Source organism: Chionomys nivalis, chromosome 16, assembly GCF_950005125.1.
Source record: "Chionomys nivalis chromosome 16, mChiNiv1.1, whole genome shotgun sequence".
Lineage (NCBI taxonomy): Eukaryota > Metazoa > Chordata > Mammalia > Rodentia > Cricetidae > Chionomys > Chionomys nivalis.
The window spans coordinates 28371870-28399648 of NC_080101.1; the positions used below are offsets into that span (position 1 = coordinate 28371870).

General features: G+C 42.3%; 1 protein-coding gene and 2 non-coding genes across 9 annotated transcripts in view; all 3 read left to right on the plus strand.

The window, feature by feature from the left end:
- Ubap2 (ubiquitin associated protein 2) overlaps positions 1-27779 on the plus strand; it is a 71967-nt gene that overhangs the window by 35133 nt on the left and 9055 nt on the right. For 6 of the 7 annotated variants that reach the window (XM_057790705.1, XM_057790707.1, XM_057790709.1 and 3 more), the window contains 15 exons: positions 373-450; positions 2094-2204; positions 3869-4019; positions 6140-6217; positions 7175-7229; positions 10077-10180; positions 11961-12026; positions 14046-14098; positions 14868-14935; positions 19295-19484; positions 21688-21898; positions 23295-23566; positions 24093-24265; positions 24966-25179; positions 27460-27499. In XM_057790705.1, coding sequence (XP_057646688.1) covers positions 373-450; positions 2094-2204; positions 3869-4019; positions 6140-6217; positions 7175-7229; positions 10077-10180; positions 11961-12026; positions 14046-14098; positions 14868-14935; positions 19295-19484; positions 21688-21898; positions 23295-23566; positions 24093-24265; positions 24966-25179; positions 27460-27499 — 1864 coding nt within the window. The remainder of the gene's footprint in view (positions 1-372; positions 451-2093; positions 2205-3868; positions 4020-6139; positions 6218-7174; positions 7230-10076; positions 10181-11960; positions 12027-14045; positions 14099-14867; positions 14936-19294; positions 19485-21687; positions 21899-23294; positions 23567-24092; positions 24266-24965; positions 25180-27459; positions 27500-27779) is intronic. The other variant, XM_057790708.1, reaches the window with a different exon arrangement.
- LOC130888325 (small nucleolar RNA SNORD121A) lies at positions 17632-17712 on the plus strand. Its single transcript, XR_009058456.1, has one exon. It is a non-coding gene; the product is annotated as a small nucleolar RNA SNORD121A (small nucleolar RNA).
- Positions 19607-19687, plus strand: LOC130888328 (small nucleolar RNA SNORD121A). The gene has a single exon (XR_009058458.1). It is a non-coding gene; the product is annotated as a small nucleolar RNA SNORD121A (small nucleolar RNA).

Below are 27779 nucleotides of genomic sequence, written 5' to 3' on the forward strand. Positions count from 1 at the left end.
TTACTCTGCTATTTCCTTACCTCCTCAGTGCAAAGGAAATTTAGATAAGCAATATGACCATAAGGTCATTTGGCCAAGGGAACAAGTCCTTTATGTTTAATTTTATGACAGTTTTCTTATGGGAATAGTTTATATATAGTCCTAAATTTAGCTTACCCCCCCCCCCCCAGGATGACCTTGACCTTCCTGCTTCTCTGCCTCTTCAGGTGCTGGGATTATGAATGTATGTGCTACCATACTTGGTTAGTCAGTGTGATGCTTAGTGGTTTCTCAAAAGTGTGATGCTTAGTGGTTCGGAGTTCTGTTTGACTTGGATTCTAGTGTGTCTTAGTATTTTGGTTTCTGAAACCCACTACTGTTTTTGCTTCCTAGGCAACGGCTGAACAGATGCGGCTCGCACAAGTGATCTTTGATAAGAATGATTCAGAATTTGAAATAAAAGTTAAACAGGTATGTTTCTAGAAAAGGATGATATGACTTTGTTCTTTATCCTCGGTTAAAAAATTTCTGAGCCTGGAGAGACGCCCTAGTGGTTAAGAGCACTGGCTGCTCTTCCAGAGGACCCACTTCTCATTCTCCACACCCACATGGCATCTCACACCTGTCTATAGATACCCTCACACAGACATATGAAGGCAGAAACACCAGTGTGTAAAATTAAAACTAAGTAAACTAAAAATCTGGTGGGCTGTAGAGGTCGCTCCCCAGCACCCACACGACAGCTCGTAAATGTCCATAGCTCCATTTCCATTCATGCAGGCAAAAGAGCAACACAACAAAACAATTTTATTTATTTACTTTTGGTTTTAGAGACAGGGTTTCTCTGTGTAACAGCTCTGGCTGTCCTGGAACTCACTTTTTTGATTTTTGAGACAGGATTTCTCTGTAGCTTTTTGGCTCCTGTCCTGGAACTAGCTCTTGTAGACCAGGCTGGCCTCGAACTCACAGAGATCCGCCTGCCTCTGCCTCCCAAGTGCTGGGATTAAAGGCGTGCGCCACCACTGCCCAGCCCTGGAACTCACTTTGTAAACCAGGTTGGACTCTGCCTCTCCAAGTGCTAGGACTAAAGGTGTATTTCACCACTACCTGTTCAAAAAATAAATTATTTCAAAAATTTTTCTCTTTATGTGTGGATCATGCCTACACACACACACACACACACACACACACACACGTATTGCATACAGTTTTGACCAGGGAGGCCATAGGGGGCATCAGATACAGAATTGGAATTATGGATGATTATGAACCACCACCATATTATTTCAGAGAACTGAATCTGTTTTCTGCTGCAGTAGCAAATGCTCTTAACTGCCAGCTCTTACACTTGATTCCTTATAATCTTAAAGAGATTATTTTATTAGAGATTTTTAGTTTTGAAATATACTTACTGCTTAGTCTGAACTTGTATTTGATATTGAATTTTGTGCTTATGATCAAATATTTAATATTGGTAGCCAGATGATGAAATATAGCATGCTTATCTCTCCTACCCCAGACAGGGTATCTCTATAGCTTAGGAGACTATAGGGTGTAACTAAGTTTGTATGTGGAATGGTGAATGGTGGCCATTTACAAATCAAGTCCCAGTTAATGTTTTAAAATCAAAACTTTGCATGGTCTATGCTATTGACCTAATTTTTTTTTTTTTTTCTTTTTTTGAGACAGGGTTTCTCTGGTTTTGGAGCCTGTCCTGGAACTAGCTCTTGTAGACCAGGCTGGTCTCGAACTCACAGAGATCCACCTGCCTCTTATTGACCTAAGTTTGAGCAATTTCTAGGAGTTGGTCTGTGCGTATATTGGCTGGGGGTGTTGGTGCACTGTGAAACCAGTCTGGACTATCTAGCAAGTTGTTCCAAGTCAGTCACAGCTGCATAATAAGATTCTGTTACAACAACAAAAAAAGTGACTTGTCTTTGAGGAAGTTTGTGAATGGTCTACTAGTATTAATGGGGCATGGGAAAGTCAGCACGCATGCACTTAGAGCCTAAAGTTACTGGAGCCCTCACGTGGAAGGATAGAAGAATCAGCAAAGTTAATATTGAATGCCCTTTTTTTGATTCCTTTTAACCATTTTCTGATACTTTGACTAGCTTATGGAAGTGACGGGGAAAAATCAGGACGAATGCATAGTGGCTCTACATGACTGTAATGGAGATGTGAACAAAGCTATCAATATATTGCTGGAAGGAGATTCAGATACGGTAAGCATTTTTTTCCTTCAACTTCAGGTCGTATTTTCAGTTTCACCTTGGATGAAGGTTGTGGTAGATGGGTTGGGGCATGCTATGTTTTAGAAGGGGTGTTTTGGGAAACAAACCCAGGGCCATTCATATTTGAGATAAGCACTATAGGAAAGTTCCAGCAAGAGCAGTAACTTGGGTATTCCTTCCAAAAAATAGCTTCTGGTACTCCCTTTGTAAACTCTGTAAATACCTCTCTCATGTGCCTTGTCCTAGCTTCATTATTTTCCCATACATTCCTGGAAATTTACTGTTAGGTGCAAGCCTGTGTGCGTCTCTGAGACAATGCCCCAGGAGGTTAGAAGAGTGCTGTAGTTACAACACTTGTCAGCTGCTTAACATGGGTGCTGAGAACTGAAGTCCTAAAGAGCAGCACCTATTCTTAAGCAGGGAACCATCTGTTTAGCCCAAAATACACAGCTCAGAGTGGTCTTGAACTCATGTCTTCTGCCTCTGACCCTCCATCATTTCCTGCTAACATTTGCTGAACCACAACCGGTGGTTTCTATTTTTTGAGGAAGTTTCTGACAATGAAGCCCTGGCTATTTTTTAACTTTTGATCCTCCTGCCTCAGCCTCCTGAGTTCTGGAGTTATAGGTACATGGCTTTGGAATTTGCTTGCTGTCCTGTAACATGTGAGGGTGTGTAGTAAGGGGGCTGCTTGTTTGTTCCTGGCTGCTCAGAACCAAAATAATCGTACAAAAACTGTATTAATTACAACACTGCTTGGTGTGTTAGCACTAGCTTATTATTGCTAGCTCTTACATCTAGAATTAACCCATTTCCATTCATCTGTGTATTGCCACATGGCTGTGGCTTACCGGATAAAGTTCTGTCTCTAGCTGGACTACATGGTTTCTCCTAACTCTGCCTTCTTTCTCCCGGCATTCTGTTTAGTCCCCGCCCCAAGCAATACTCTGCCCTATCACAGGCCAATGTAGATTCTTTATTCATTAACCAGTGAAAGCAACATATGTGCAGAAAGACTTCCTGCATTAAGGGTGGGATTGTGTCTCTAGTTTAATAAGATTTGTAAGTAGAATAAATTGAATTTGTAGACTTTTACTTGAAGAGCAACAATTTTTACATTTTTTAATTTAAAATATAGAGGAGTCGTTTTAGGGAATGTCATTAACTTTATTTCTGTATTTGCATAGGAAAAGCCTGGTGGTAGGAAAAGAGTATGTTGTCTGTAATTATTCGTACACAGTATTAATAAGAGCTTATCAAGGTTTGTTGTCTCTTTTGAGATTTTTTTTGTGTGTGCGTGCATACAACTGTGCATGGCTTCAGAGGTCCAAATTGTTATATTCCTTTGGAGCTGGAGTTACAGGCAGTTATGAACCACCTGATTGGGTGCTGGGGATTGACCCATCCCTCCAAGTTTTGTCTTTTTAAGGAAAGTAGAGAAGTAAATGGGAAATAATTAGCCGGGCGGTGGTGGCGCACGCCTTTAATCCCAGCACTCGGGAGGCAGAGGCAGGCGGATCTCTGGGAGTTTGAGACCAGCCTGGTCTACAAGAGCTAGTTCCAGGACAGGCTCCAAAGCTAGAGAGACCCTGTCTCTTAGAATGTAAGGTTTGACAGCCGTGCGACAGCTCAGTGATTGTAGAACTTTCTGATAGGCCTCATGGGAGACTGTAGGGGGAAAGAAGAAGAATTTTGGGAAAGAAAACTCCGAAAATAAAGAAAATAGAGAGAAGAGAACGGAGAGAGAAACAAGTCGTGGACGGGGAAACAACCGGAAAGGAAGAGGTGGCGGCCGAGGCCGAGAGTGTGAGTATAGCTTCTCTGTTTTGCATTTTTGTACATTCTGCAAGCTGAAAGAACAGCCCAGAGAATGCCCATAAACCCACCTGTCAATGTAAATTTCAGGTTGTGATCACTAGCCTGTCAGTGCTGAACTGGGCTGCATGGAGTTCATTTTTGCATTTTTAATAACCATTTTAAAAATTTTTAGTCAATTTTTTTTTTTGAACAGTATATTTTTCTCTGCTCCCCTCCCTGCCTCTCCCCTTCCCTTCTACCCTCTCCCATGATCCCAGCTTACTCAGGAGATCTTGTCTTTTTCTACTTCCCATTAGATTAGATCCATTGTTGTCTAGGTTTTCTGGGATTGTGAATTGTAGGCTGGTTTTCTTTGCTTTATGTCCAAAAGCCACTTATGATTGAGTACATATGTTTTTTTGTCTTTCTGGGTCTGGGTTACCTCATTCGATACGATGTTTTCTAGATCCATTCATTTGCCTGCAAATTTCAGTCTGTCATTTTTTTCTCCTGTGTAGTAATGTTTACATTCTTGAATACTAGTGTCTGTTAGATATCAATGAGCTGGGCTTGGGGTGGGTATAGGTTACTTCACTGTTATATCCTGGTATTCATCACCAGTTCAGCCCAGCCAGGGTTATATAGTGAGACTCTGCCCCCACCCCCCCCATCCTAAGTAACAACAGCAACAACAAAAAAGTCTAAAGGAGATAAGTTTAATAGCCAGGGTTTTTTGTTTATTTTAACCTCCATAGATAAGCAGGGCTGAGAAATGGCTCAGTAGGTAAAGGCACCTGCGTACCTGATGACCTGTGTTCAGTTTCAGGACACATGGTAGAAGGAAAGAAAGGGACAACCCAGATTGTTGTCTGAGCTCTGTGTGTGCCGTGGTGTGTTTCCTATGCATTCATATTTTGACCCCATTTTACTTGGAACAGCCTAGGAGACATTTTATAATTAGTGTACTATGTTGATATTTATCAACTACTTGCTGTGGAGTGTGGTAATGCCTGTAATTCTGGAATTTAAGATCTTTTAGTAGGAAAATTGAGTTTAGGGCCAGCCTGAGTTACATAGTCCTGTCTCAAAAAGCCTCACTTCTGCTTTCCCCTAGTCCTCATAAAATTAATTAGAAGTTAATTAGACTGTCAGTAACTCTTGAGCTGACTTTAACCAAATTCTCCTTTCTCCAGCAGTGAAATTACAGGCACCCCCCACTATGCCTTGTCTTGCTCTAAGTTTTTGTTTCTTTTAGGTTTTTCAAGACAGTATTTTTTTTCTGTGTAGTCCTTGCTGTCCTGGAACTCACTCTCTAGATCAGGCTGACCTCAAACTCACATAGATCTTCTTTCTGTCTCCTGTGTGTTAGGACTAACCTCTGCCCATCAGCCTGGCTTTAAATTTAATTTAAAAAAAAAAATTACTTGAGGTTGGGCATTTAGCTCAGCAAGCACAAGGCCCTGGCATCTGTTTGTTGTTTGTGGGTGAACTTGCCCTGGCACTCACGTGATGCTGAGAGAACAACTTCGGGTGTTCTCTTTCTTTCCTTCTACCACCTCGGTCATGGCACTGAGCTCAGGTTGTCAGACTTGACAGGAGCCTTTACCATTTTATTTTATTTTACTTTATTTATTTATTTTTTTGGCGGGGGGGGGGGGTTTCGAGACAGGGTTTCTCTGGAGTTCTGGAGCTGTTGTAGCTCTTGTAGACCAGGCTGGTCTTGAACTCAAAAACGTCTGCCTGCCTCTGAGACTGTGTCTCACTGTGTTATCCAGGTGGCCTTGGACTCTGGTTCCACCATCCTAGTGATTGAGAAGTGTTCAGTCAAGTGCTTCAGTTTTGTGCTACTTTTAGTTTTTCCTGTTTTCTAAATGTTGTTTACATTGTAACCTGCTGTTTGAGAGAGGGTCTCACTAAATGTTGTTTACATTGTAACCTGCTGTTTGAGAGAGGGTCTCACTTGTAGACCAGGCTGGCCTTCAACTTGTGGGATCAGAGGAGAGTGCAACCTTGGCTTGGCACTTTTTACTCTTTGTTCAATTTGCACTTGGTTTTGTAAGTGCCTGATAAGTTTGATACATAGGTTTGGAAATGAAGAGTTGGCATTTCTAGTTTTTTTTCCTCTGTAGCCAAAGGTGAAGAAAACGGATTTGATTACAACCAAGGAGACAAGCCTTCAGAACGAGGAAAACGGGCCCGAGGCAGAGGTAAGGGAGAATGAGTGAGATGGAATGCTGGGCACCAGAGGAGAAGGTGGGTTGCTGCTTCTGAGACTGGAAATGCGTTAGGAAACAATGCTGTCCTTGAGATGTTGCAATGTAGCTACCGCTGCCTGTGATGGAGGTGTAGTTTATGCCAGGAGTTTTTGTTGTTACATTTTACTTTGGTTCTGTTTTTCTGCTGTTGCTCAGTGCCTGTCCTTGATAAGAATGTAATCCATCTCTGAGCAGTGCTTTAGACCCTAGACTCTGACTGGTTATTGTCAGGAGTCTGAAAACCACCTTTATCGTCCATGGTGGCTACAAATGTAATCCCAGTGTTTAGGATTGGATTCTAAGCAGGGGTGTAGAGAGTTCTGGTATGCATAGACTGTCTATTCTTTATTTTGAGGTTGTATGGGGCGTTTTTTTTTTTTTTTTTGCTTTTTTCTAGACAGGGTTTTTCTGTGTGTCTTTTTTTTTTTTTAATATTTTTTATTAGGTATACAATATCCTTTCTGCATGTATGCCTGAAGGCCAGAAGAGGGCACCAGACCTCATTACAGATGGTTGTGAGCCACCACGTGGTTGCTGGGAATTGAACTCAGGAACTCTGGAAGAGCAGGCAATGCTCTTAACCTCTGAGCCGTCTCTCCAGCCCCCTTCTGTGTGTCTTGGTTGTCCTTGAACTCCCTTTGTAGACCAGGCTGGCCTTGATCTCACAGATGATGCCTCTAGTGCTAGGATTAAAGGGGTGTGCCACCACTGCCTAGCAACTTGTGGGGTTTTTTTGTTTGTTTGTTTGTTCTGTATGTGTATGCTTTAAAGCATCTCATAGTACAGTCTAGGTTGGTTAGAAAGTCACTGTGTAGCCCAGATAGGCCTGAAACTCTCTGCTTTATTAAATCATTCCAAAAATATACAATATAAAAATAATACTATATTCTACAATTGTGTTTTTTAAAGGATTTGGTCGTGGCAGAGGCAGAGGGGCAGGAAGGTTCTCTTCACAAAGCATGGGGTAAGTCTCAGCTATTGTATTGTTGTAGTTATTTCCTGTCTATAATTTATTTGTCCTAGTTAGAGCACTTCGTCTGTCGTAGATCTGAATTTGGGGTTCATGCCTTATGGATGTTCAGTTAGGCTTTAATTATTTTTTTTCATTTTTATTTATATATATTATGTATTTGTGAACATATGCATAGCATGCATATGAGTTCAGAGGACCGCTTTGAAGAGCCATCTGTGTCCATGTTGGATTTTAAAGAAAATACAGGGACGTGCTGACCATTCAAAGGCTAGGTTAGGGCATCGGAGAAATGGTTCTTTGGTTGAGAGTACTTGCTGCTCTTGGAGAGGACCTGGGTTTGATTCTAGCACACGGGCACCAATTGTGGCTCATAACCATTTGCAATTCCATTTCAGGGGATCTCATGCTCTCTTCTGGCCTCTTATCGGCAGGGACATGCATATGATACATATGTACATACAGGTCAAAAATTCATACACATAAAATAAAAATGACTCTATCTTAATCCCCAGCACACCAAGGCAGAGGCAGGCAGATCTGTTTCCTTAAGAAGTCAGTTTAGAGCCGGGCGGTGGTGGCGCACGCCTTTAATCCCAGCACTCGGGAGGCAGAGGCAGGCGGATCTCTGTGAGTTCGAGACCAGCCTGGTCTACAAGAGCTAGTTCCAGGACAGGCTCCAAAACCACAGAGAAACCCTGTCTCGAAAAAAAAAAAAAAAAGAAGTCAGTTTAGTCCACAGAGCAAGTTCTGGGACAGCCAGAGTAACAGTGAAAGACCTTATTCCAAAACCTGATTTCCACCACATAGACCTACCTGCCAAGCTTAGAGTACAACTCTGGATATGCTACTTCTCACTGGAAGGTTTTTTTTTTTTTTTGGTTTTTGGTTTTCCGAGACAGGGTTTCTCTGTGGTTTTGGAGCCTGTCCTGGAACTAGATCTTGTAGACCAGGCTGGTCTCGAACTCACAGAGATCGCCTGCCTCTGCCTCCCGAGTGCTGGATTAAAGGCCTGCGCCACCACCGCCTGGCCTCTCACTGGAAGTTTTTTGTTTAATTTAAAGATTAATTGTTTTTGAAGATTAATGAATACTGTATTCTGCTTACCTGTATGTCTGCTCACCAGAAGAGGGCACCAGACCTCATTATAGGTGGTTGTTGGAAACTGAACTCGACCTCTGAGAATATCAGCCAATGCTCTTAACCCCTGGGCCATCTCTTCAGTAGCTCATTGGAAGTTTTTTTGTAAAAAAGATATTTTATTTGTGAGCCTTGAGTGTACTGTGTGCGTGAAGGTATCTGAGACCCGAATAAGTTTCCTAGGTATTGGAGTTTCATGCCATTTTGAGCTGTCATGTGGGTGCTTGGGCATTGAGTCTGCTGTCACTTCCTGCAAGAGCAACTAGTGCTCTTAACCACTGAGCCATCACGCAAGCTTCTTCACTGGTAATTTTTACTCATTGTCTTTCTTGGCTGCAAAAACGTCCAGGTTTCATAACTACTAAAGATGCCAAAACCAAATTGTAGAAGCTTGAGGGCCATTTGTACAAGAGTAGATACATGACCCTGAATAGCCTTTCTTTTGTAAAAGATGGCAAGCTTGACTGGAGATGTAGTTAATAGAGTGCCTCCCCTGTATAGGCAAAGAGGGCTCTGGGTTCAGTTGCCGGCACACCATAAAATTGGATATGCTGGTACAAACTTGTAATTCCAGGATATTGTGAGGAGGAGGTGCCTAGCAAGTCTTTATTAATTTGCTAGCCAGCAGCTACTCTACGTGTTTGAGACACATTGTAGCCCTGAGCCTTTCTCAGGATGAGCTTTTAAACATAAAAATCACATTCTGGGTTGACATACATCAGTTAGCAAGAATAGTTAGCCATGGTGGGCATTGGTGGCACATGCCTTTAATCCCAGCACTCAGGAGGCAGTTAGGCCTGTGGGTTCGAGACCAGCCTCATCTACAGAGTGAGTTCCAGGACAGCCAAGGCAGTTAGATTCTCATTTTGGAAGGTGTTGCTGCGTGTATGCTGGGTTCCAAAGCCCCTAAATGATATTTTCTTCATGGTATCAGTTGTGTTGCAGAATCAGAAGTTCAAGGTTGTCTTCAACCACATAGCGAGTTTATAGGCAGGTTGAGAAACATGAGCCAGATTCTATCTTCAAAAATGATAAAAATTGGTTGAAGGCTCATGTCTTTAATCCTAGCATTTGGGAAGTAGAGGCAGACATTTATGTGAGTTTGAGGCTTGCCAGCAGTATATAGTGAGACCCTGTTTCTAAACACAAAAATATTTGCGTCATTGGGCCTATTAGTTAAAGGCTTGTTGCCAAGACTTGTGTGTGTGTCACTACACCTGTGTTGTAATAGGAGCGGCAGGGCTACGTCCCGGCACCCAGCCGCCCGCATGGTTAGCTTATACCCCGAAATAATTACGTGGAAACTGTATTCTTTTAATCACTGCCTGGCCCATTAGTTCCAGCCTCTTATTGGCTAGCTCTTACATATTGATCTAACCCATTTTTAATATTCTGTGTAGTACCATGAGCTGGCTTACCAGGAAAGATCTTAACCTGTGTCAGTCTGGAGTGGGAGAATCATGGCGACTCATTGACTCAGCTTCTTTCTCCCAGCATTTTGTTTTGTTTACTCCACCCACCTAAGGGTTGGCCTATCAAATGGGCCTAGGCAGTTTCTTTATTAATTAACCAATGAAAGCAACAGATTAATACAAGACCCACCTCCATCACACCTGGCCAAATTTGGGATTTTTTTTGTACAGAAAATTTTGTGCACGAAGTTTATTTTGTGATTTTTGACGCTTGCTCTCATAACCCTAGGACATTCGACCCTGCAGACTATTCAGATTCTGCATCCACAAACGGCTGTGGGACAAAGTCGGGAGTTTGGGAAGCTGCTCAGAATAGTAAAAATGAGAGCTCTGGTAAGTATTTTTTATTTATACGCTATTTTTTATTTGGAGGGTCTTACATATGAATGTAGTGCAGGCTGGCCTGGAGTTCATGGAGATTCTCCTGCCTCAGCTCCTTTAGCTTTGGGTGTATCATTCCCAGCTTTTAAGGTATTATCTTATTATACTTTTTGCATGTATCTGTATGAGCACATGGGTATTCTTCTGTTTGCTTCTGCCAGTGGAACCTGGTGACTGAACTCAGGTTTATACAGCTTGATAGAAAGAATATGTACCTGCTGAGCTATCTTGCTGACTCATTGAGATCTAATTTACATAGAGCAAAATTTGGTACATTTTAAGGGGCAGAGCAAGTGAATTTTAACAAATGCATGCATAATTGTAGCCATAATTAAAATTGAGATGCTATTTTTCTAGTAGCAGTAAACAATGATAAAGAGAGTGAAAATGGATTATACTTTAAAAACTGTAACATCTTTTTGGCTGGGGATGTAGCTCAGTGGTTGAGCATATTCTTTCCATGTGCAGGGCCCCAGCCGTATCCCTAACATTGAAGAAGTAAAACATACATAATATATTTGAAAGATTTGATTGTGGAGAATATAAAGCACCCTTTCTACCAAAAGGGGAATATGCTCAGTGTTGTGGGGTTGGCATTCTCATTGTTGCTTCAGCCTCGTTCCCTCAGGGTGACAGGTATTGACGGGTAGGTTAGCTTCAGTGCATACTCCATCCCACATCTTAGGAGGCTTTTGCCTTCATTCGGAAAACATGATGGAAAAGTATTTACAGTAATCCAAATTATGATGAAACAGCTAAGAACTTAATCTCAAACCACAGTAATGGGCAACATGGAGCTAGCAGAAGCATATGTGGACAGCTTGACGATGCAGCCTAGCGGGAACCTTCAGGGCGTAGATTTTACGCTTCAGGGCTGATCACTGGAGTGAACACAGCAGAGCAACCCTGCATAGGAAACCGGGCCCAATTGAGGCCTACACACATTCACAAAGATCTACATGAGCATGAATCCTTAAGAATTTGTGTATGCGTGCATGGCTGTCAGTCCTTGTGTTCATGTGTATACTTAAAGAAACCAGAACTTGACACCACGTGTCTTTGTTTATTGCTCTCTGCCTTTTAGGTTTTTTTCTTACTGTGTGAGGAGGTCAGGAAACTTTCCACCAGTGGGTTCCAGAAAGGGGCTCTGATATCAGGCTTAACAGCAAACCCGTTTACCATCTTTCTGGCCCCTTTAAGTATTTCATGAATGTGGTTGATGGTTTTTTTTTTCTAGAATTTTCCATTTAATATTTTTGGGCCTTGGTCTCTCCACGAGGAGGGGCTGCTGTACCACATTAACTTTTCCCATGTGCTCACTGTTAAGGTTTTCGTCTCTTTAAGAGACAAGCCACGCCCACTCCTGGTGGCCCCTGCCCCCCTCTCGCCATCTTGATTCTCACTGTGCACCCCCTTCTCTGTCTCTCTCCTTTCTTCTCCTTCTTCCCCCACACTGTCTCTCTCCTCTAAGTAATAAATATCCAATTATATTCTATATGATATGTCTGCCCATGTCCCGGCGTGCTGGTCCCAGCGAGCCCCAGGGGTGTGAGCAGGCTGGGCCCTGCCCAGGGCTGGCGGCTCTCGGGACCCACTGCCTGGCCCCCACTGCTTGGGACTGGGCACCGGAACCCACCGTGTGCTGCTCGGGACCCGCCGCGAACAAAAATCGTAAAACTCACATTTCTCTTGTTTTCATATACTTAAAGCTTTCTTTTTACTTGACCCACAGAAGGGATAACAAAGCCTCACAATATATCTCAGGAGCTGCCAAATAAAAGTCCTTATGGACTCAAAGGTATGGTGAATGTTTAAGAATCATACAGAGCCAAGTGAGTCATTCATTGGTTTGAACATCCAGGTTTGTCCCCAGCACTGCATAGACGTGGATGTGGTGCAGGAGTGCAGCTTGTACAGCATTCTAACCACTCAGGTCCGTGTCCCCAGTCTTGATGTGTCTAATCCTGGGAACTTACAGACGCTTACACGTTGTCCACTGACCTCTGCATTCATACTGTGATACTCCCACCACAAAATAAATAAAACTAATAAATTTTTGAAAATTTAAAGTTATTTGGTTCCTATATAAAGTAATGGATTTCAGGCTGAATGTAGTTTTGCAAACCTTTAATCGTAGCACTCTAGAGGAAGAGGGAGATCTCTGAGTTCAAAGCCAACCTGGTCTACATGGGGAGTTCCATAGCCAGTGTCATTTTTATATTGCAGTGTGTATGTATGGCAGTCTATCAACATTTGCCACTGGCTTTCCCATGCATTTCTTTGTGTTTTTCAAGACAGGATATCTCTGTATAACAGCCCTGGCTGTCCTGGAACTCACACTTTTGAGCAGGCTGACCTTGAACTCACAGAGATCCGCCTGCCTCTGCCTTCAGAGTGCTGGGATTAAAGGTGTGCGCCACCACCGCCCAGGGGTTCACCGCCCCGGGGTTCTCATGTATTTGCTAACACAGCAGTCCACGGTACTACACTGATCCCATCTACAGTTACTGCACATAATGTCTTCCTGCTTAGAAACAGACTCAGTTTCTAACCTGTTTATACATGGCCTCTTCTGGGTTAATTAATTTTTAAATTATTTTTTGTTCCTCTGTACTTAGAACAGGATGACAATTACAGTGATGACACACAAATGGTGTAATATAGCTAATGTATTTTAACCTTGCTCTCTAAATCTGATAATCAGTAATCTACTTGATATAGGGCCTGGTACAGATTTGCATTAAAACAGTGTTCCTTTAGATTTCTTATTTTGTTTTAAAAACGTAGTTATATGCTTAGGTGGCTACTACATATGTGTGTACACACGCACAAGGAGGCTGAGGTCAAATTCAGGTGTCATCTTAGGAGCCACACCATTTGTATTTTGAGACTGAGTCTCTCACTTGGTATTTGGAGCCTTCAGTAGGCTGATCTGGCCTCCCATTGTGCCTCTGGTATCTTCTCATCATCCTTCCCAAGGATCAAACACGTCCAGTCATGCCCAGCTTGTTTGTCTATGTAATATGTACAGGGAAATATACAAAGTAAGCACCCAGAGTTTGGTGGACATCAGGCGTCTTCCTCTGTTGCCTTCCACCGTATTGCCTTGAGACGGTGTTCTTACTGAACTAGAAGCACACCGGTGTAGGCATGCTGGCTGAGCTCCATTACCCAACACTGGGGTTGGCCCTGCTCAGCGTTTACACGAGTTACTGGAAATTCAAGCTCCATTCTCCATGCTTACACAGCCAAGTACTTTTACCTGTCCCTCTAGCCGTTGAGTTCTTTGTTAAATCATGGGTTCTGAGAATTGACTTCAAGCCCTCATACAGTGAGCAGTTCCCTGACTGGGTGAACTCTCCAGTGCCTTTTTATTATTATTATTTATTTTATTTTTTTCAGTACCAGATATTGAACCTTAGGCATGCTAGGCAAACACTCTATTATTAAGCAGTAGTCTGCTCTGGTGTTCCATTTTATTTGTTTATTTTATATTGTTTGTTTGAGACAGTCTTACTCTGTAGTTCTAGCTATGGTGAAACTATATATATATATATATATATATATACACACACACACACACACACACACACACACACACACACACATACATACCAGGGTGAGACATTAATTTGACTTAAACATAGAGTTTTGGATATTTTACATAGAATAGTTTTTTATTTTTATTAAGAGGAGATTTAAAGAATCATGTTTCTTGGATTGCTAAGTAGATTACTAATGAGATGAATTGTTTTTCTTGCATGGTACACAGAATCATTGGTTGACTGTGCTGGATCCTTTTTTTGTTCCCTGTCAGGTGCCTGGAAAAATTCTGTGGAAGACTGGACAACAGAAGACTGGACTGAAGATGTAAGTGTCTGGTGCCATGCAGACCTTTTTCCTCTCACTGTGTCACTCAGATGATACTGCTGCTCCTTGCCATTCTCTCCTTACCTCTCCTCCACCCTCTTCTTCCTGCTTCTCTTCCTCTCCCTGGCTTCTGTTCCTAGGCACATGGGACTTACAAAGAAACTGGTATTTTAAGGTTTTTTGTTTGTTTGTTTAGACAATTATATGTGGCCCTGAATGTGCTGGAACTTTAGACCAGGTTGAACTAATGGAGATCCTCCTGCCTCTGTCTCGCCTCCAAAGGCGTGCACCACCACCCAGCTTGTTTTTTTGAATTGTTTAGTGGTGGAAGAACTGAACATTCAAGTGTGTTAGGTCAAGGGCAAACTTGGGAATTGATGCATCAGGCACACGTGTGCAGGCAAACCTTCACATAAAATAAGAAATGAATCTAAAGATAATAAATGAAATAAATCTTGAAATAAAGATTACTGATGAAGTCGAGAAGACATCTGTCTTTAGAGAAATAAATGATCAGCCTTTTCCAAGTCCTGTTTTTCCTCACTTTTGGTTGCTCTGCGCTGTCCCAGGAGACTGGCTTCCTTTCTGTGCTGTTCCTGCAGGTGCACTAAAGCCGTAGTCACCTTGCCTGGGGAGGCTTATTTGATGGTTTCTGTACGTTTCATTTCCTTTCGACACCCTCTTGGTGAGGGTGAGAACACTGCTGCCTGAAGAGGCTTTTGTGTTGCACAAAGAATAAAAGCATTTTTCTCCTGAACTTCCTACACAGCTTTCCGAAACCAAAGTCTTCACTGCTTCGTCTGTTCCAGCAGAGAACCACATCACTCCTGGGCAAAGGTAAAGGATTTGCTGGGGTTTTTTTATCTTTTTTTCTTTTCCTTAAAAACATAGTTGGAAATTTATTTTAGGTCTACTGTTTCCAGTTTTTACTCTTACCTTTTTTTTCTCTTTTATTTCTCTATTTAGCTTTTGTTTTCCCTTCTTGCAGCGTCCATAGCTTCATTCACGTCTTATTGGTTGTGTCCGAGGGTGATTGAATGGGTGTTTTTCTCGGGATTTGTCAGCAGATGTCCAGAGATTATACTAAACCTAGTTATAGTCCACACTAGACTAGAAATTAGAGATCTTACCTCTGGAGTTCTGGGTGTATATCACTATTCCTGGCTAAAACTATTTATTTAAAAATTAATTTACTAAGCCGGGCGGTGGTGGCGCACGCCTTTAATCCCAGCACTTGGGAGGCAGAGGCAGGCGGATCTCTGTGAGTTCGAGACCAGCCTGGTCTACAAGAGCTAGTTCCAGGACAGGCTCCAAAACCACAGAGAAACCCTGTCTCGAAAAACCAAAAAAAAAAAAAATTAATTTACTATATATCCTTTGTTTTCTTCATGCATTTGTTTAGTTGGTCTCAATCCTAATTTAAACTTGTCATTTAAATGGGTACATTAGTTACAGTGGTCTAAATTCTAGAAAAAGAAGGGCATTTTTTTCGTTTGTGTGATGATGCGGGTGTGTGGAGGCTAGAGGACAGACACTTTGTGTTGTCCATTAGAAGGCTGTCCACCCTGAAAAAAAAAAAAACATCCTTTGATGTTTGTTTTTGTGTGTGCCTGCATGTGCATTGGTGCCCATGCGCCATAGCACTTTTGTTGATATTGTTGTTTTTCGAGACAGGGTTTCTCTGTAGCTTTGGAGCCTGTCCTGGAACTAGTTCTTGTAGACCAGGCTGGCCTCTCTGCCTCTGCCTCCTGAGTGCTGGGATTTAAAGGCGTGCGCCATAGTACTTTTGTGGAAGAATTTGGAGGTCGGAGGAAAACGTGTTTATTCAATTTTGTCTATCATGTGTATTGCAAAGATCAAACTCAGGTTTTCTGGCTTGGCAGCACTCATCTTTACCTGTTGAACCATCTTGCTAGTCCCTGGTTCATTTTTTTTTGGGAATTGGCTGGGGAAATAAGTTTCTCAGTGTTTGGGAACTGTTAAGGAGGTTAGTCCACCTGTTTTGTCCTCTCCAGTGTGTTTGCTAGGAATGTCTTGACTGAACTATTGTGCAGCCCTGAGGATAATAATTTTAAGCCTGTATTGGAAAGTCAGGCTTGGTAGTTAATGCTGCTTTATGATCCCAACATTCCAAAGGCTGAGGCACCAGTGTCATGGGTTTGTGCTATATATAGTGAGACTGCTCAAATGAATGTGTACATAGCTGAATTACTTTTATTTCCCCTTCATAATTTTGCTTTGTAGTCTAGGCTGGTCTCTTAGCAGTCCTACTGCCTCAAACTCCCATAGGCTTACAGATGTGGGGGCATCATTCCAGGTTTCACCGGAAATCTTAGAGAATCATACTCTTCACAGTAATTCTAAACACATTTGAAGATGTGCTTAAGGGTCTGTGTGACTGACTCCTACAGCTATTCTCTGACCTTAATACAAGCATTCAAACATATGTGCACACACATGCTCCAAAAGTAGTTAATTTTAAAATTAAAAAAATTTAAACGCTAGAAGGATCAAAGCCTAGATATGTGTATATATCTTTAAAAACTAGGCAAGTCTAGCTTCTCAAAACCAAGCTAAATGAGACAGTTAAGACGCATTAGGACAGTTAGGAGAGAAAGGTACATAGACCTCCATTGCATTTATGAATAAATGAAAAATGACTAATTTACTAATGGTACTTCAATTTCTTAAAAAGATAATTAAGAGAGCTGGAGAGGTGAATCAGTGGTTAAGAGCACTTGTTCTTTTGTAAAACCCAAGTTAGATTCCAGCACTACCATGACTGCTCATAGTTGTCCCTCACTCCAGTTCCAAGGGATCTCTTTTGATCTCCACTGGTACCAGCCATACACAAATATACATACAAGTGAAACACTCAGCTGTAAAATAAATAAGTATGAAGAAAAGGCATGATGTTGAATGCCTTTAATCTTAGTATTCAGGAGGGAGAGACAGGAGGATCAGGAATTTAAAGCAAGGCTCACATACAAAGCAAATTTGAGCCTAATCTTTACTACCTGAGTCCTATTTTTAAAAACACAGAACATTACTCCAGCAGTGGTGGCACAAGCCAGAGAAACAGAGAAACCCTGTCTCATAAAACCAACCAAAGAAACAAAAACCCAACCAAATTGCTTTAAAAAACAAACAAGCAAACAAACTTGCTGTTTTGGACAAGCCCTTGTCTGCACAAATTCAGCACAACTAATGAGATGGCACCAGGGACTGCAAACTTCACTGCTACCAGGGACTGTTACCCTTAGAGTTTGGCCACTTTCATTTCAGTATGATGTGCTTTTGTGTGTGTCTCACCGTGAAAACCCTGGCTGTCTTGGAACCTATGTAGACTAGACTGGTCTTGAACTCGGAGACTTGCCTGTATCAGCCTCCCAATTGCTGGGATTAAAGAAGGCATTGGCAACTTCATTAAGCATGGGGTCTTCAGGAATGCACCCGATAACAACAGTCATCGAGAATTATGGCTCACACCTTGCAGTTCTTTCCTAAGTAGTAAAATGCTGGCAGTCCTCCTCCTCCAGGAAACGATGATGTGATGATTTCCAAGCACATATCTGATGATTCTGTGTGGAGCTCAGCTACTGAGTTTCCTGGGCCAGTGAGCGGTAACTGGGATGAAGACATCCTTGTTTATTGTGTGTATGTGTATTTTATGCTACCACACGAGTGAAGGTCAGAGTACAGTTTATGATCATTGGTTTTCTCCTTTAACCCTGTGAGTCCCTGTGGTGGAACTCAGGTTGTCAGGTTTTGGTGGCAGGTGTCTTTACCCTCCAAACCATCTCACTGGTCAAAACCCTGGACTTTTACAAAGTTCTTTATTGATTTTTGAGTCTCTTCATAGCTGTGGCTGTCGTGAAAGTACTATGTAGAACTGCCTGCCGCTGCCTCCTGAGTGCTGAGATAAAAGGTGTGCACTAGCACACCCGGCTCTTGGTTTTACCCTCCAGTACCATTTCTCACTTGAATCTTACTAAACATTTGAAATAGAACTTGTTTGATCTGGTAGTGTCGCAAGTTTTATTTTCACAACATGTAATACACACAGCTGATTTGTATCATTGGAATTAGAGTATCATTTATTAGAACACTAACTTAGATTTTTAGAGTAAACACTAACTTTAGGTTTTTAGCCTCAAAATTGAAATTGGTGTCTGGAGAGTGAAAATTGTTGGGTATAAGAAAAAGAACTTGGGCTAGGAGCTGAGTCTGTGAGGAAGAAAGCCTGAATAGTTTAACTACCCAGAACCTGTCTCACCTCACTTGTATGGTGAGTTTAGTTAGAGAGCTGCTGGGGCAAACCTTTGCAAGGACTCATGGAGCACCATCCTGGGAAAATCTCTGACAGGTCCCACTCTACTGGGTAAGTTATTCATATGGCAGTCAGTGTCTATCCCAAACTTCATTATTCTTGAGGCCATTCTCCCGAATTGGAATATGTGGTGGGTTTTTGGTCAGGGTGACGGGGCATTATAAGATACTTCGTTGGGCTGAAGTGGTGTTGCAATGCTTTTGCAGGTGGATCTCTGAGTTCATGGCCAACCTGGTCAATAGAGCTAGTTTAGGAAGCATAGACTACATACATAAAGAAACCCTGTCTTGAGAGTCTTTGTTAGTTTGTTATTTCTTTATTCTTATATTTATGAGAATTATACATGGTTAAATATGTTATGAGATAGAATAAAGACTTTATATGGATATTTAAAATAAATTTAAGACTTAAAAACTTCTGCCATGGTTGAGGTCTTGATGCTTTAAGAATGTTGATTCACTCTGTTTCAAGAAAATTGAAGCCGGAAGTGGTGGTGCATGTCTTCAGTCCTAGCACTGAGTATGCAGAGGCAGGGGGGTCGCTTGAGTTAGAAGCTAGCCTGATGTACATAGTAACAGAAAATCAAAGAGTTGAAAGGGGAGCATGAGTTCAGGTAATAGTATCTAACCTCACAGCTCCCTCATGTTCTCACCGAGTCTATCAGTGCCCATTTGTAAGGTGCGTTCTCTCTCTGGCTTTATAACTGTTTGGGTGACTGCTCAGCTTCTCTGAAACTCCAGTTCCCAGTGGTTTTGCTTATTTAATCTCTGGCTTAAATTTTCTTTATATTGATTTGCTCTCCAATTTGCTGGCTGGTGTGATTTGCTTATGACAGCTGATTGCTCGTTTGTCTCTCATCTGCTTAGCATTGATCTAGTGGCCTTGCTCCAGAAGCCTGTCCCTCCCACTCAAGCCGCAGAAGCCAACTCCTTTGAAACATCCCAGCAGCAGGGCTTTGGCCAAGCACTCGTCTTCACAAATTCTCAACACAGTAATCAGACGGCGCCAGGGACTGGCAGCTCCACTTCTGCCAACGCCTATTCTCCTCACAGCTTGGTAACTCACTTTTATTTCAAATTGGGGTCTTCAGGAATGCACCCAATAGCAACAGTCATCGAGAATTATGGCTCACACCTTGCAGTTCTTTCCTAAGTAGTAAAATGCTGGCAGTCCTCCTCCTCCAGGAAACGATGATGTGATGATTTCCAAGCACATATCTGATGATTCTGTGTGGAGCTCAGCTACTGAGTTTCCTGGGCCAGTGAGCGGTAACTGGGATGAAGACATCCTTGTTAATGTTTTGTTTTGTTTTACTTTTCTTTCACTCCTTTCTATTTATTGCGGAGGTGCTTGCAGGTACGCCCCTGTGCACAAGTGACACACTTGAAGAGACACTTGTAGGGGGAGGTTTTCACTCTCATTATGTGGCCATTTGGTAGCCCAAGTGATCTATTTTCCCCTAGATTTTGTTTCAAAGGCTGTTTCTGTGTTTTTGATATGCTTAAAATAAAATGCAGATGTCTTAGTTCTGTCTAAGTGTTCCTACTGTGCAATTTTCTTCTCCTCCCTAAAATACACTCCTCTTTCTTAAATTTCCAGCTAATATGACAGAGGCCCCTCAGAAAATACGTTTTCTAACCACCATTAGAGACACAGTGACTATGACTTCCCATCAGAAAGAATTCTGGGATTGGTAGTGCAGCCTGTGTAGAAATGTCGCTGCAGGACAGCTGAAGTCTGTTGTAATGCAGAGGAGTCTCCATGTGCTTCCCTTTGCTGTTGATAGGGCACTTTTGATTACTAGAGTCTATTTCGTCACTAATGTCAAAGATGGAGCTTTACCATCAAGTTTGTTTTATTCTATGATCAATACCTCAAGACACTGTAGTGAGAGCTACTTAGCATTATATTAGAGCTGTGGCTCTAAACATTGCTCCTCTTTATAACCAAATTGCCAAAATTAAGTAAATAACAGTTTAATAATAATAGTAAAATAGATTACCATAAGACAGAATGAGTCAGAATCTGTGGTGTTAGGATACCGACTCTGTGCATGTATTATATACCTGTGCATGTTCATATATACCTTTTTGTATCTTACTGGTTTAGTGAAGTAGATGGAATAGAGACCGTACTAAATGTTACAGAGACCACAGCAATGGCTGCAGAGAAAAAGATTATTTGGTACTAGTAGCTAGTGGGTGAATGGTGGATTCTGTGTCTGTGAAAACAGTAGAGCTTGGGAAAACTTGAGCCAGAGGGGCTTGAGTGTAACCTTGATGGCAAAATAACATTTGCACAAATGCACTAAGAGGCAGGAGCTGTGATTGTGGGCCTCACAGTGGAGAGCCCTGACTTTCAGCCCTGACATTCTAACTGTGCTATTCCTAACCTTAGAATATTGATAATAGCCAGTCATGATGGTATACTCCTTTAACCCCAGCACTTTGGAGGCCAAGCCAGGCAGATCTCATGAGTTGGAGTTCAGATCTACAGAGTGAGTTCCACAGTAGTAACCAGGGCTACACAGAGAAATCCTGTCGTGTCCTCCGCCCCCCAAGAATATTGCTAATAAAAATTACTGTTTACTCTGCTTCTGTAAGACACACAAACACACTGTAAAGGAGTGGGGCATTTTTTTGTTTCTTCTTCTGGAGAATGATTGGTGTTCTTAGTCATGACCCACCTGAGCACAGTGCTGTCAGGGCATTCACTCAGCTTTCTGCATGTTTCAGTGTCTGGTATTAAGATGTGAGCTTTTGGCATTCACTTCTTCACACTGCAGGGAACACTCAGAACTGACCTCTGTTATTGTCAGCGGAGAGAATTTACTCTCTGAAGGTTATAAAAGTGTTTTTATCTATCAGGCATATTTAGTTGTTTCTTATAAAAGTTTATTTTGGGGTTGGAGAGAAGGCCCAGCAGATAAAAGCAGTTACTGCTCTTGAAGAATACCCAAGTTTGATTCCCAGCCCCATGAATTAAAAATAATAAATCAGTACTAATAAATAAAATAATTTTAAATTTTTTTCAAGATTATAGTAAATGTTTTGTTTTCTTACTCTCACCGCAGGAGGAATGCTCCTTTATTTAGCTACAGTTAAACTATAGTCACATTTTCATGTACTGTTTTCTAAAGCAAGGTTTGCTTGTTCAGATGATCCAAGGTGCGATGTTCTTATTTCTGAAGACCACTGTGTTTGCAACCCTGAAGTGAAAGAGAGCTCAGGGCTTGCTCTCTTTTTCCATGTCTTTACAGTCATCTGTCCTGGGCTCGGGGTTTGGAGAGCTAGCCCCATCAAAGATGGTGAATATCACCAACTCCCAGATTCTGGATAAGCTGAAAGCACCAAGTATGAGCCCGTTCACTACCACTTCCGGTGCACAGCAGACCAGCACAAGTCCCCCCACCTCCACTGCTTCGTGGGACCTCAAGCCCTCAGCATCACAGTCGGTCCTTAATCATTTTGGTAAGTGCATGTTTTTTACTAAGTTAATCAGCAGAGTGTGTTGTGGATGAACAGTATGGAGGGACTTGTTCAGAGTCTCTTAGAATACATACTGCTTGGAAAATTAAGTTAGTTGTCTCTGTACAGTGCCTACATTTATTTATTGTACAATTTACAGGAATAGATTCTTAGCTAGAAGAGAACACAAATGTTCTTTGGTGCTTTATGCCTGGAATTCCATCATTTATGAGGTGGAGGGAGGAGGATCACCAAAAACTTGAGACGAAGCTAGCACAGTCTAGTATAGAGTAGGAACCTGTCACAAAAGCCACTTTGGGCCAGTTTGATCGCCAACTCTGGAGGCAAATTGTCTCCATCAGTTTGAGTCCAGCTGGTCTGAGTTCCAGGACTAAATAATGAGAGCCTGTCAAAAATACAACAAAATAACAACAGGGAAAACCAAGCAATTGGAACTAGAGAGGTGAATTAGCGAGTCCTGATTGATCTTTCAGAGGACCTAGGTTGGAATCCCACCATCCACGTGGCCTTGCTCACACCCATCTTTGCTCCAGTTTTAGGTAATCCAGTGCCCTTTTCTAGCCCTCGTGGACACACACATGATAAAGATATAGCTCATCCACATAATAGCAGTATGAGAAAAGTGATTATATGCTGAGTTCAGTGCCCTAAAGATGAGGGAAGATGTTCTCTGCATATTAAAATGGAGCAGCCTCTGAAAATGAAATGAAGATACATAATTATGCTTGTTTGTTTTTGATAGTCAAGAACCCAGGTACAAAGCTGGTTCTCTAGAGCAAGAGTGAGAACAGCAAGTGGAAAAGGTTTTCACACATGTACTTTACAGTTTTGTAATATCACACATAATATATAGTAATCAAAATAGTTTCTTAAAGGTATGTACCAAATTGGCTAGGGAGATGGCTCAGTTTGCAAAGTACCTGCTGTGTTAAGAACGTCTGTGTTTGACTTGTTGACACCCACATCAAAGCTGCGTGTAGTGGCGCACATTTGTAATCCTAGCATTGAGGAAGCAAACAAGTTAATCCCTGGAGCTCTCTGTCTAGCTTCTGGTGAGTTCAAAATAAAGTACAGAGCCACTCTGGAAAACATTTCGTAGTGACCTCTGGCTACACACAGAATATAACAAAACTGATGAAATACCAAGCATGTAAATCTGTTAGCTAACGCACAGGTGTCTCTGCTTTGTGTCTTCTGCATGGGGAATGAGAACAAACCCTGTCCAGTCACCAGCAGTCTACTTCCTTCCCCTCCTGTGCCCTACCCTCCACTTTTCAGCTGGAAGACTCGGATCACCTGGTAGCCATAGTGGCATAGCGTCCAAGACTTGTTGCAGAATTACCCATTGCTGCTTATTTTCTCTTCCCACGTTTCTTAGATTTCAAATCTCAGCCTGAGCCATCCCCAGTTCTTAGCCAGTTGAGCCAGCGACAGCAACACCAGACTCCGGCAGTCAGTGTTCCTCCTCCTGGTTTGGAGTCCTTTCCTTCCCAGGCTAAACACCGAGAGTCAACACCTGGAGATGGTCCTTCTACTACTGTCAGCAGACTCTTGCAGCTTCCCAACATGGCTGTTGAAAACATTGTATCTGCCCACCAACCACAGCCCAAACACATCAAACTCCCTAAGCGTCGGATACCTCCAGCTAAGGTAGGCATTTCATCCCAAAGGATCTATTTCACAATAGCTCAGGTATTAGAAAACTGAGTTTTAGACATTGGGATACAATGTCTTCAAGCATAACTCATCATTGCTTGGGAGGATTTGGCCATTTTTCAGGCACTGGGCTAATTATTCATTATGGAAAACAGCCTCTTAGTTCATGTAAAGACCTGAGGGTGTAATCGAAAGCACTTTCGTTATTGTTTATGGTGTCTCATGGTTGGGAGGTGTGGTTACCTGACCAGATAATGTTTTCACCATTGCCTACGTCTCTAAAAGTAGCTCCGTCTCCTCAGCTGCCAGCGACCATGACTCCCAACAACTCTGAAGCCATCCCCTGCAACCCAATAAGTTGTTTGCTTGGTTTCCCTCACTGTTTAAAAGATTTTTTTCCCTTTCTTTTTTTCACCATTTTTGCCAATGCAGCTCACTGAAGCCATTTTCTTTAATCTGTTGTAAGCCTTCAGTCCTGGAGTTCCCGTCCTCCCATCCTGACAGAGCTTTGCTTTTGTAGGTTCCTGCTTCCGCAGTGGAAATGCCTGGTTCTACAGATGTCACGGGATTGAATGTACAATTTGGGGCCCTGGAATTTGGGTCAGAACCATCTCTCTCTGAGTTTGGACCAGCAGCTTCAGGCAGTGAAAATAATTGTCAGAGTCCTATCAGCTTGTACCCAACGTCTTTAAGGTACAGACCTCCAATTTTAGTCGCAACTGAACATAGTCCTTTCTTTGCAAAGTCGAACAAAACAGAGTCTAAGAAATTGGTGAAGACAACTTAGTAATGCTGTTGTGCAGCGCTCAGCTTGTTTAGCTTCTCAGACTCTGCTTTAGCGGGTACTCATTTCTCCCACTCCTTCCCTCCCTTTGACAAAGCCATGTCAGAACTCATCTGATCTAGAGGTGTCTTGTAACTAGCATCATGTAAAATGTGGCTCTTGTGTCTCCTAGCTTTTACTTAAAAGTTTTCAAAGGTCGTCCATACTGTATGTGCGTGAACTTGTATTGCCTAGCGTTTTACTGAGCAGGTGTGGTACATTCATGTTTGGTAGACATTTAGGTTCTTTTCTCCTTTTGCTTGTGGTGTAACTGCTGTGTTACCAGTGTCTTAGTAGCAGAATGCTGGGTCATTGAATGCACCTGGAGCCCTCGGGCTTGCATGGCGGCGGCAGCACTTAGCACTCCCTGCAGTCCAGTATGGACCTGACTTTTCTAGCTCTCCAACACGTCATTTTGCTTAAGTGAAATATTTCGCAAATAGATTTGATATTTTTCTTAGTTGGGTTTTCCATATCTAGAGGGAAAGCCTGATAAATTAAAGACTAGTGCAGTTCTGTAGTGAATGCCACTACAGATACAGTGTGTCTAACACCGTGTACTCTTTTCAGTGACCCTTTGAATGCCTCTTTACCAATGACCAGTGCTGTACAAAACTCCACCTACACAACTTCAGTCATTACCTCCTCCAGTCTGAGCAGCTCGTCCCTGAGCTCCGCTAGCCCAGTAACTACGTCTTCCTCTTACGACCAGAATTCTGTGCATACACGGATTGCATACCAAAGCTCTGCGAGCCCACCAGACCCAGCTCCAGGCTCTGTGGCTGTAAGTGATTCATCTGGGTTTCTTTTCTTAGGATATCCTCCATACAAGTTAGTGTGCAGTTTAGCAAATCATGCTCTAAAAATTATTTATTAGCCAGGCAGTGGTTGCACATGCCTTTTATCTCTGCATTCAGGAGGCAGAGGCAAACGTGTCTTTGAATTCAAGGTCAGCCTGGTCTACAGAGTGAGTAGGATAGCCAGCACTAAACAGAGACAGCGTGTCTCAAAAAATGGGAGGAAAAAAATTGTGTTTGTGTGTGTATTGGGGGGGAGACAGAGAGAGACAGAGAGAGAGAGAGAGAGAGACAGAGAGAGAGAGAGAAACAGACAGACAGAGAGAGGTGTGAAAGTCAAGATAACAACTTGCAGGAGTTGTTCTCTCTTTATCTTGTGTCCCGAAGAGCTAACCCAACTAAGGGCATCAGGCTTGGCAGCTAGTGCCTTTGCTCACAGAGCCATCTTGCTTGCCTATTGTAGTTGTTTAGGTAAAAGAACTTTCCTTGTATCAAAATAATAATAGTGCTTTCCAGACTGGCTTTTGGCAAGGCCTGCAGTACCAGATGTGAACTGTTTACTGTGGAACAGTCATCAAATCCAACCAGAAAAGCATCGATTACTCCCCATAACAGACATACCATTATTAACCAGTTGAGTTCTTCTTGCCTGGTTGGTATGAATTATTGCATACAAGGTTCACTGCCAAGTAAGACATGTTGATGATAACATGGAGCCATGCAGTAGGGTTTTTAGAATCCAGCACTAATGAGATCCATCAACAGTTAAGAAAATTGCTTGTATTGTTTTGTGGACCTTCCTGGCCAAGAACTACAGGATAGTGTATCTAGCCTCCATCACTGGCATTTTTATTTCCTGATCTATTGCTTCTTAAGAGTAGCTTGATCCACGAATACCGGACCTATCCATTCAGATAATCTCAAGGACTATTTTGTTAAGAGTTTGAGAGAAGAACAACAGGGCAGATAAAGTCTAAACCGTGGCAGTAGCTGATAGACAGAGAAGAACGAGGGGTGAGGTTGGGAAGCAGCTGTAGACAAGAATTTCTAGTGAAGTGGTATGACGCCTAGTGTGTTGAGCTGGGTGTGGTACATTTCCTAGACTGTGAGCCACCATGTGGGTGCGGCTGGGCATCCAATACAGACCCTCTGGAAGATCAGCCAGCCCAGCCCCCTTTCTGCAGTGCTCTCTCTCTCCAGGCCTACTTGGACATTTTTCAGCAGAAAGAGCACATCAGCTTCTTTTTCCTGTAGTTGCTCCTTTCTGGAGATGGTATCTGAACCTCGTGGCCTTTGCTGCAGAGTGCAAGTCCTGTGGCTTCCTCCACAGCCTGTGGAGGCAGGTGTCAGTTCCGTCACAATGCCTTACTTAGGTGTGTGTAAACAAGTTGACTTAGGTTCTACAATTTGTGGATACTATAACATAACCCACTCTGTACTAACCATCTTCAGAAAGCTGTGTCTTGGTCACATCTCATCTTTTCTTAGAAATATTTCTTGTCGGGTGGTGGTACACATGTCTAATCACCGCATTTGGGAGGCAGAGGCAGGCAGGTCTCAGTGAGTTTGAGGTGCCTCATCTACAGAGCTGGTTCCAGGACAGGCTCCAAAGCTATACAGAAAAACCCTGTCTCAAAAGACAAGAAAAAAGAAAAAGAAAGAAGAAATATTTCTCAAGGTGTGATGCTTTTTATTATTCTTTTAAAAAAGGGTTTGGGTTGTTTTTTTTTTAACAAAATTTTAGAGACTTTTTTGCATTACAGAATTTTCATGAGAAATGGAAAGCGTCAGGAATTAGTCATGATGGGATTCAGCTTCTGGTTCAGGTTAACAGCTGTAGTTGTTTTAGTGGTGCTTTTAGCCTCCTGTGCCCTCATTTCTTTCCAAAAGTTTGAATCTGGTTTTCAAAATGCCCACTTCTTTTGATATTGTGTCTCCTTTTTTATTTTATTTTATTTTATATAAAAAAAAAGTGAGAGATGGGCTGGAGATGCGGCGTAGTGTTGAGCCCTTCCTACTCTTGCACCCACTTCAGGTGTATCATACCCACCTGTTACTCTGAGACCGTCTTCCAGCTGCTTCTGTTACCCGAGTGACATGCAGTCACATAGATACACAAATACACATAAATAAAGATAAAGTAAAATCTTTGAAAAAAATAACTGCTCTTTTGTTAACCTGTACGTATGGTTGTCGTGGTCTCATTGAGAGTCACGGGTGGTTGTCTGGACATGTCCATGTGTTAACTCTCTCTCTGTTCTTTGTAGAACGGACATGGTGGTAGCCGAAGTCAGCACACAGTGGACAGTAAGTGCTACGTTCTCATTATCACTTGTGGAAACCTAAACAATTTTGGGTAACATAATTTGGAAAACACCAATTGATCATTGGTTAATTCACTAAAATCAGTACTTGACCTTTTTTCTGGAAACCACTGTTGGTTTGTTTTTGAGATGGTCTCACTTGTAGCTCTAGCTAACCTGGAGTTTGCTATTCCTACATGCTACCCTCGAACTTGTAAGAGCTCTGCTTACCTCTGACCCCTGTGTGCAAGATTAAAGATGTATACTACCACACCACATCCCAA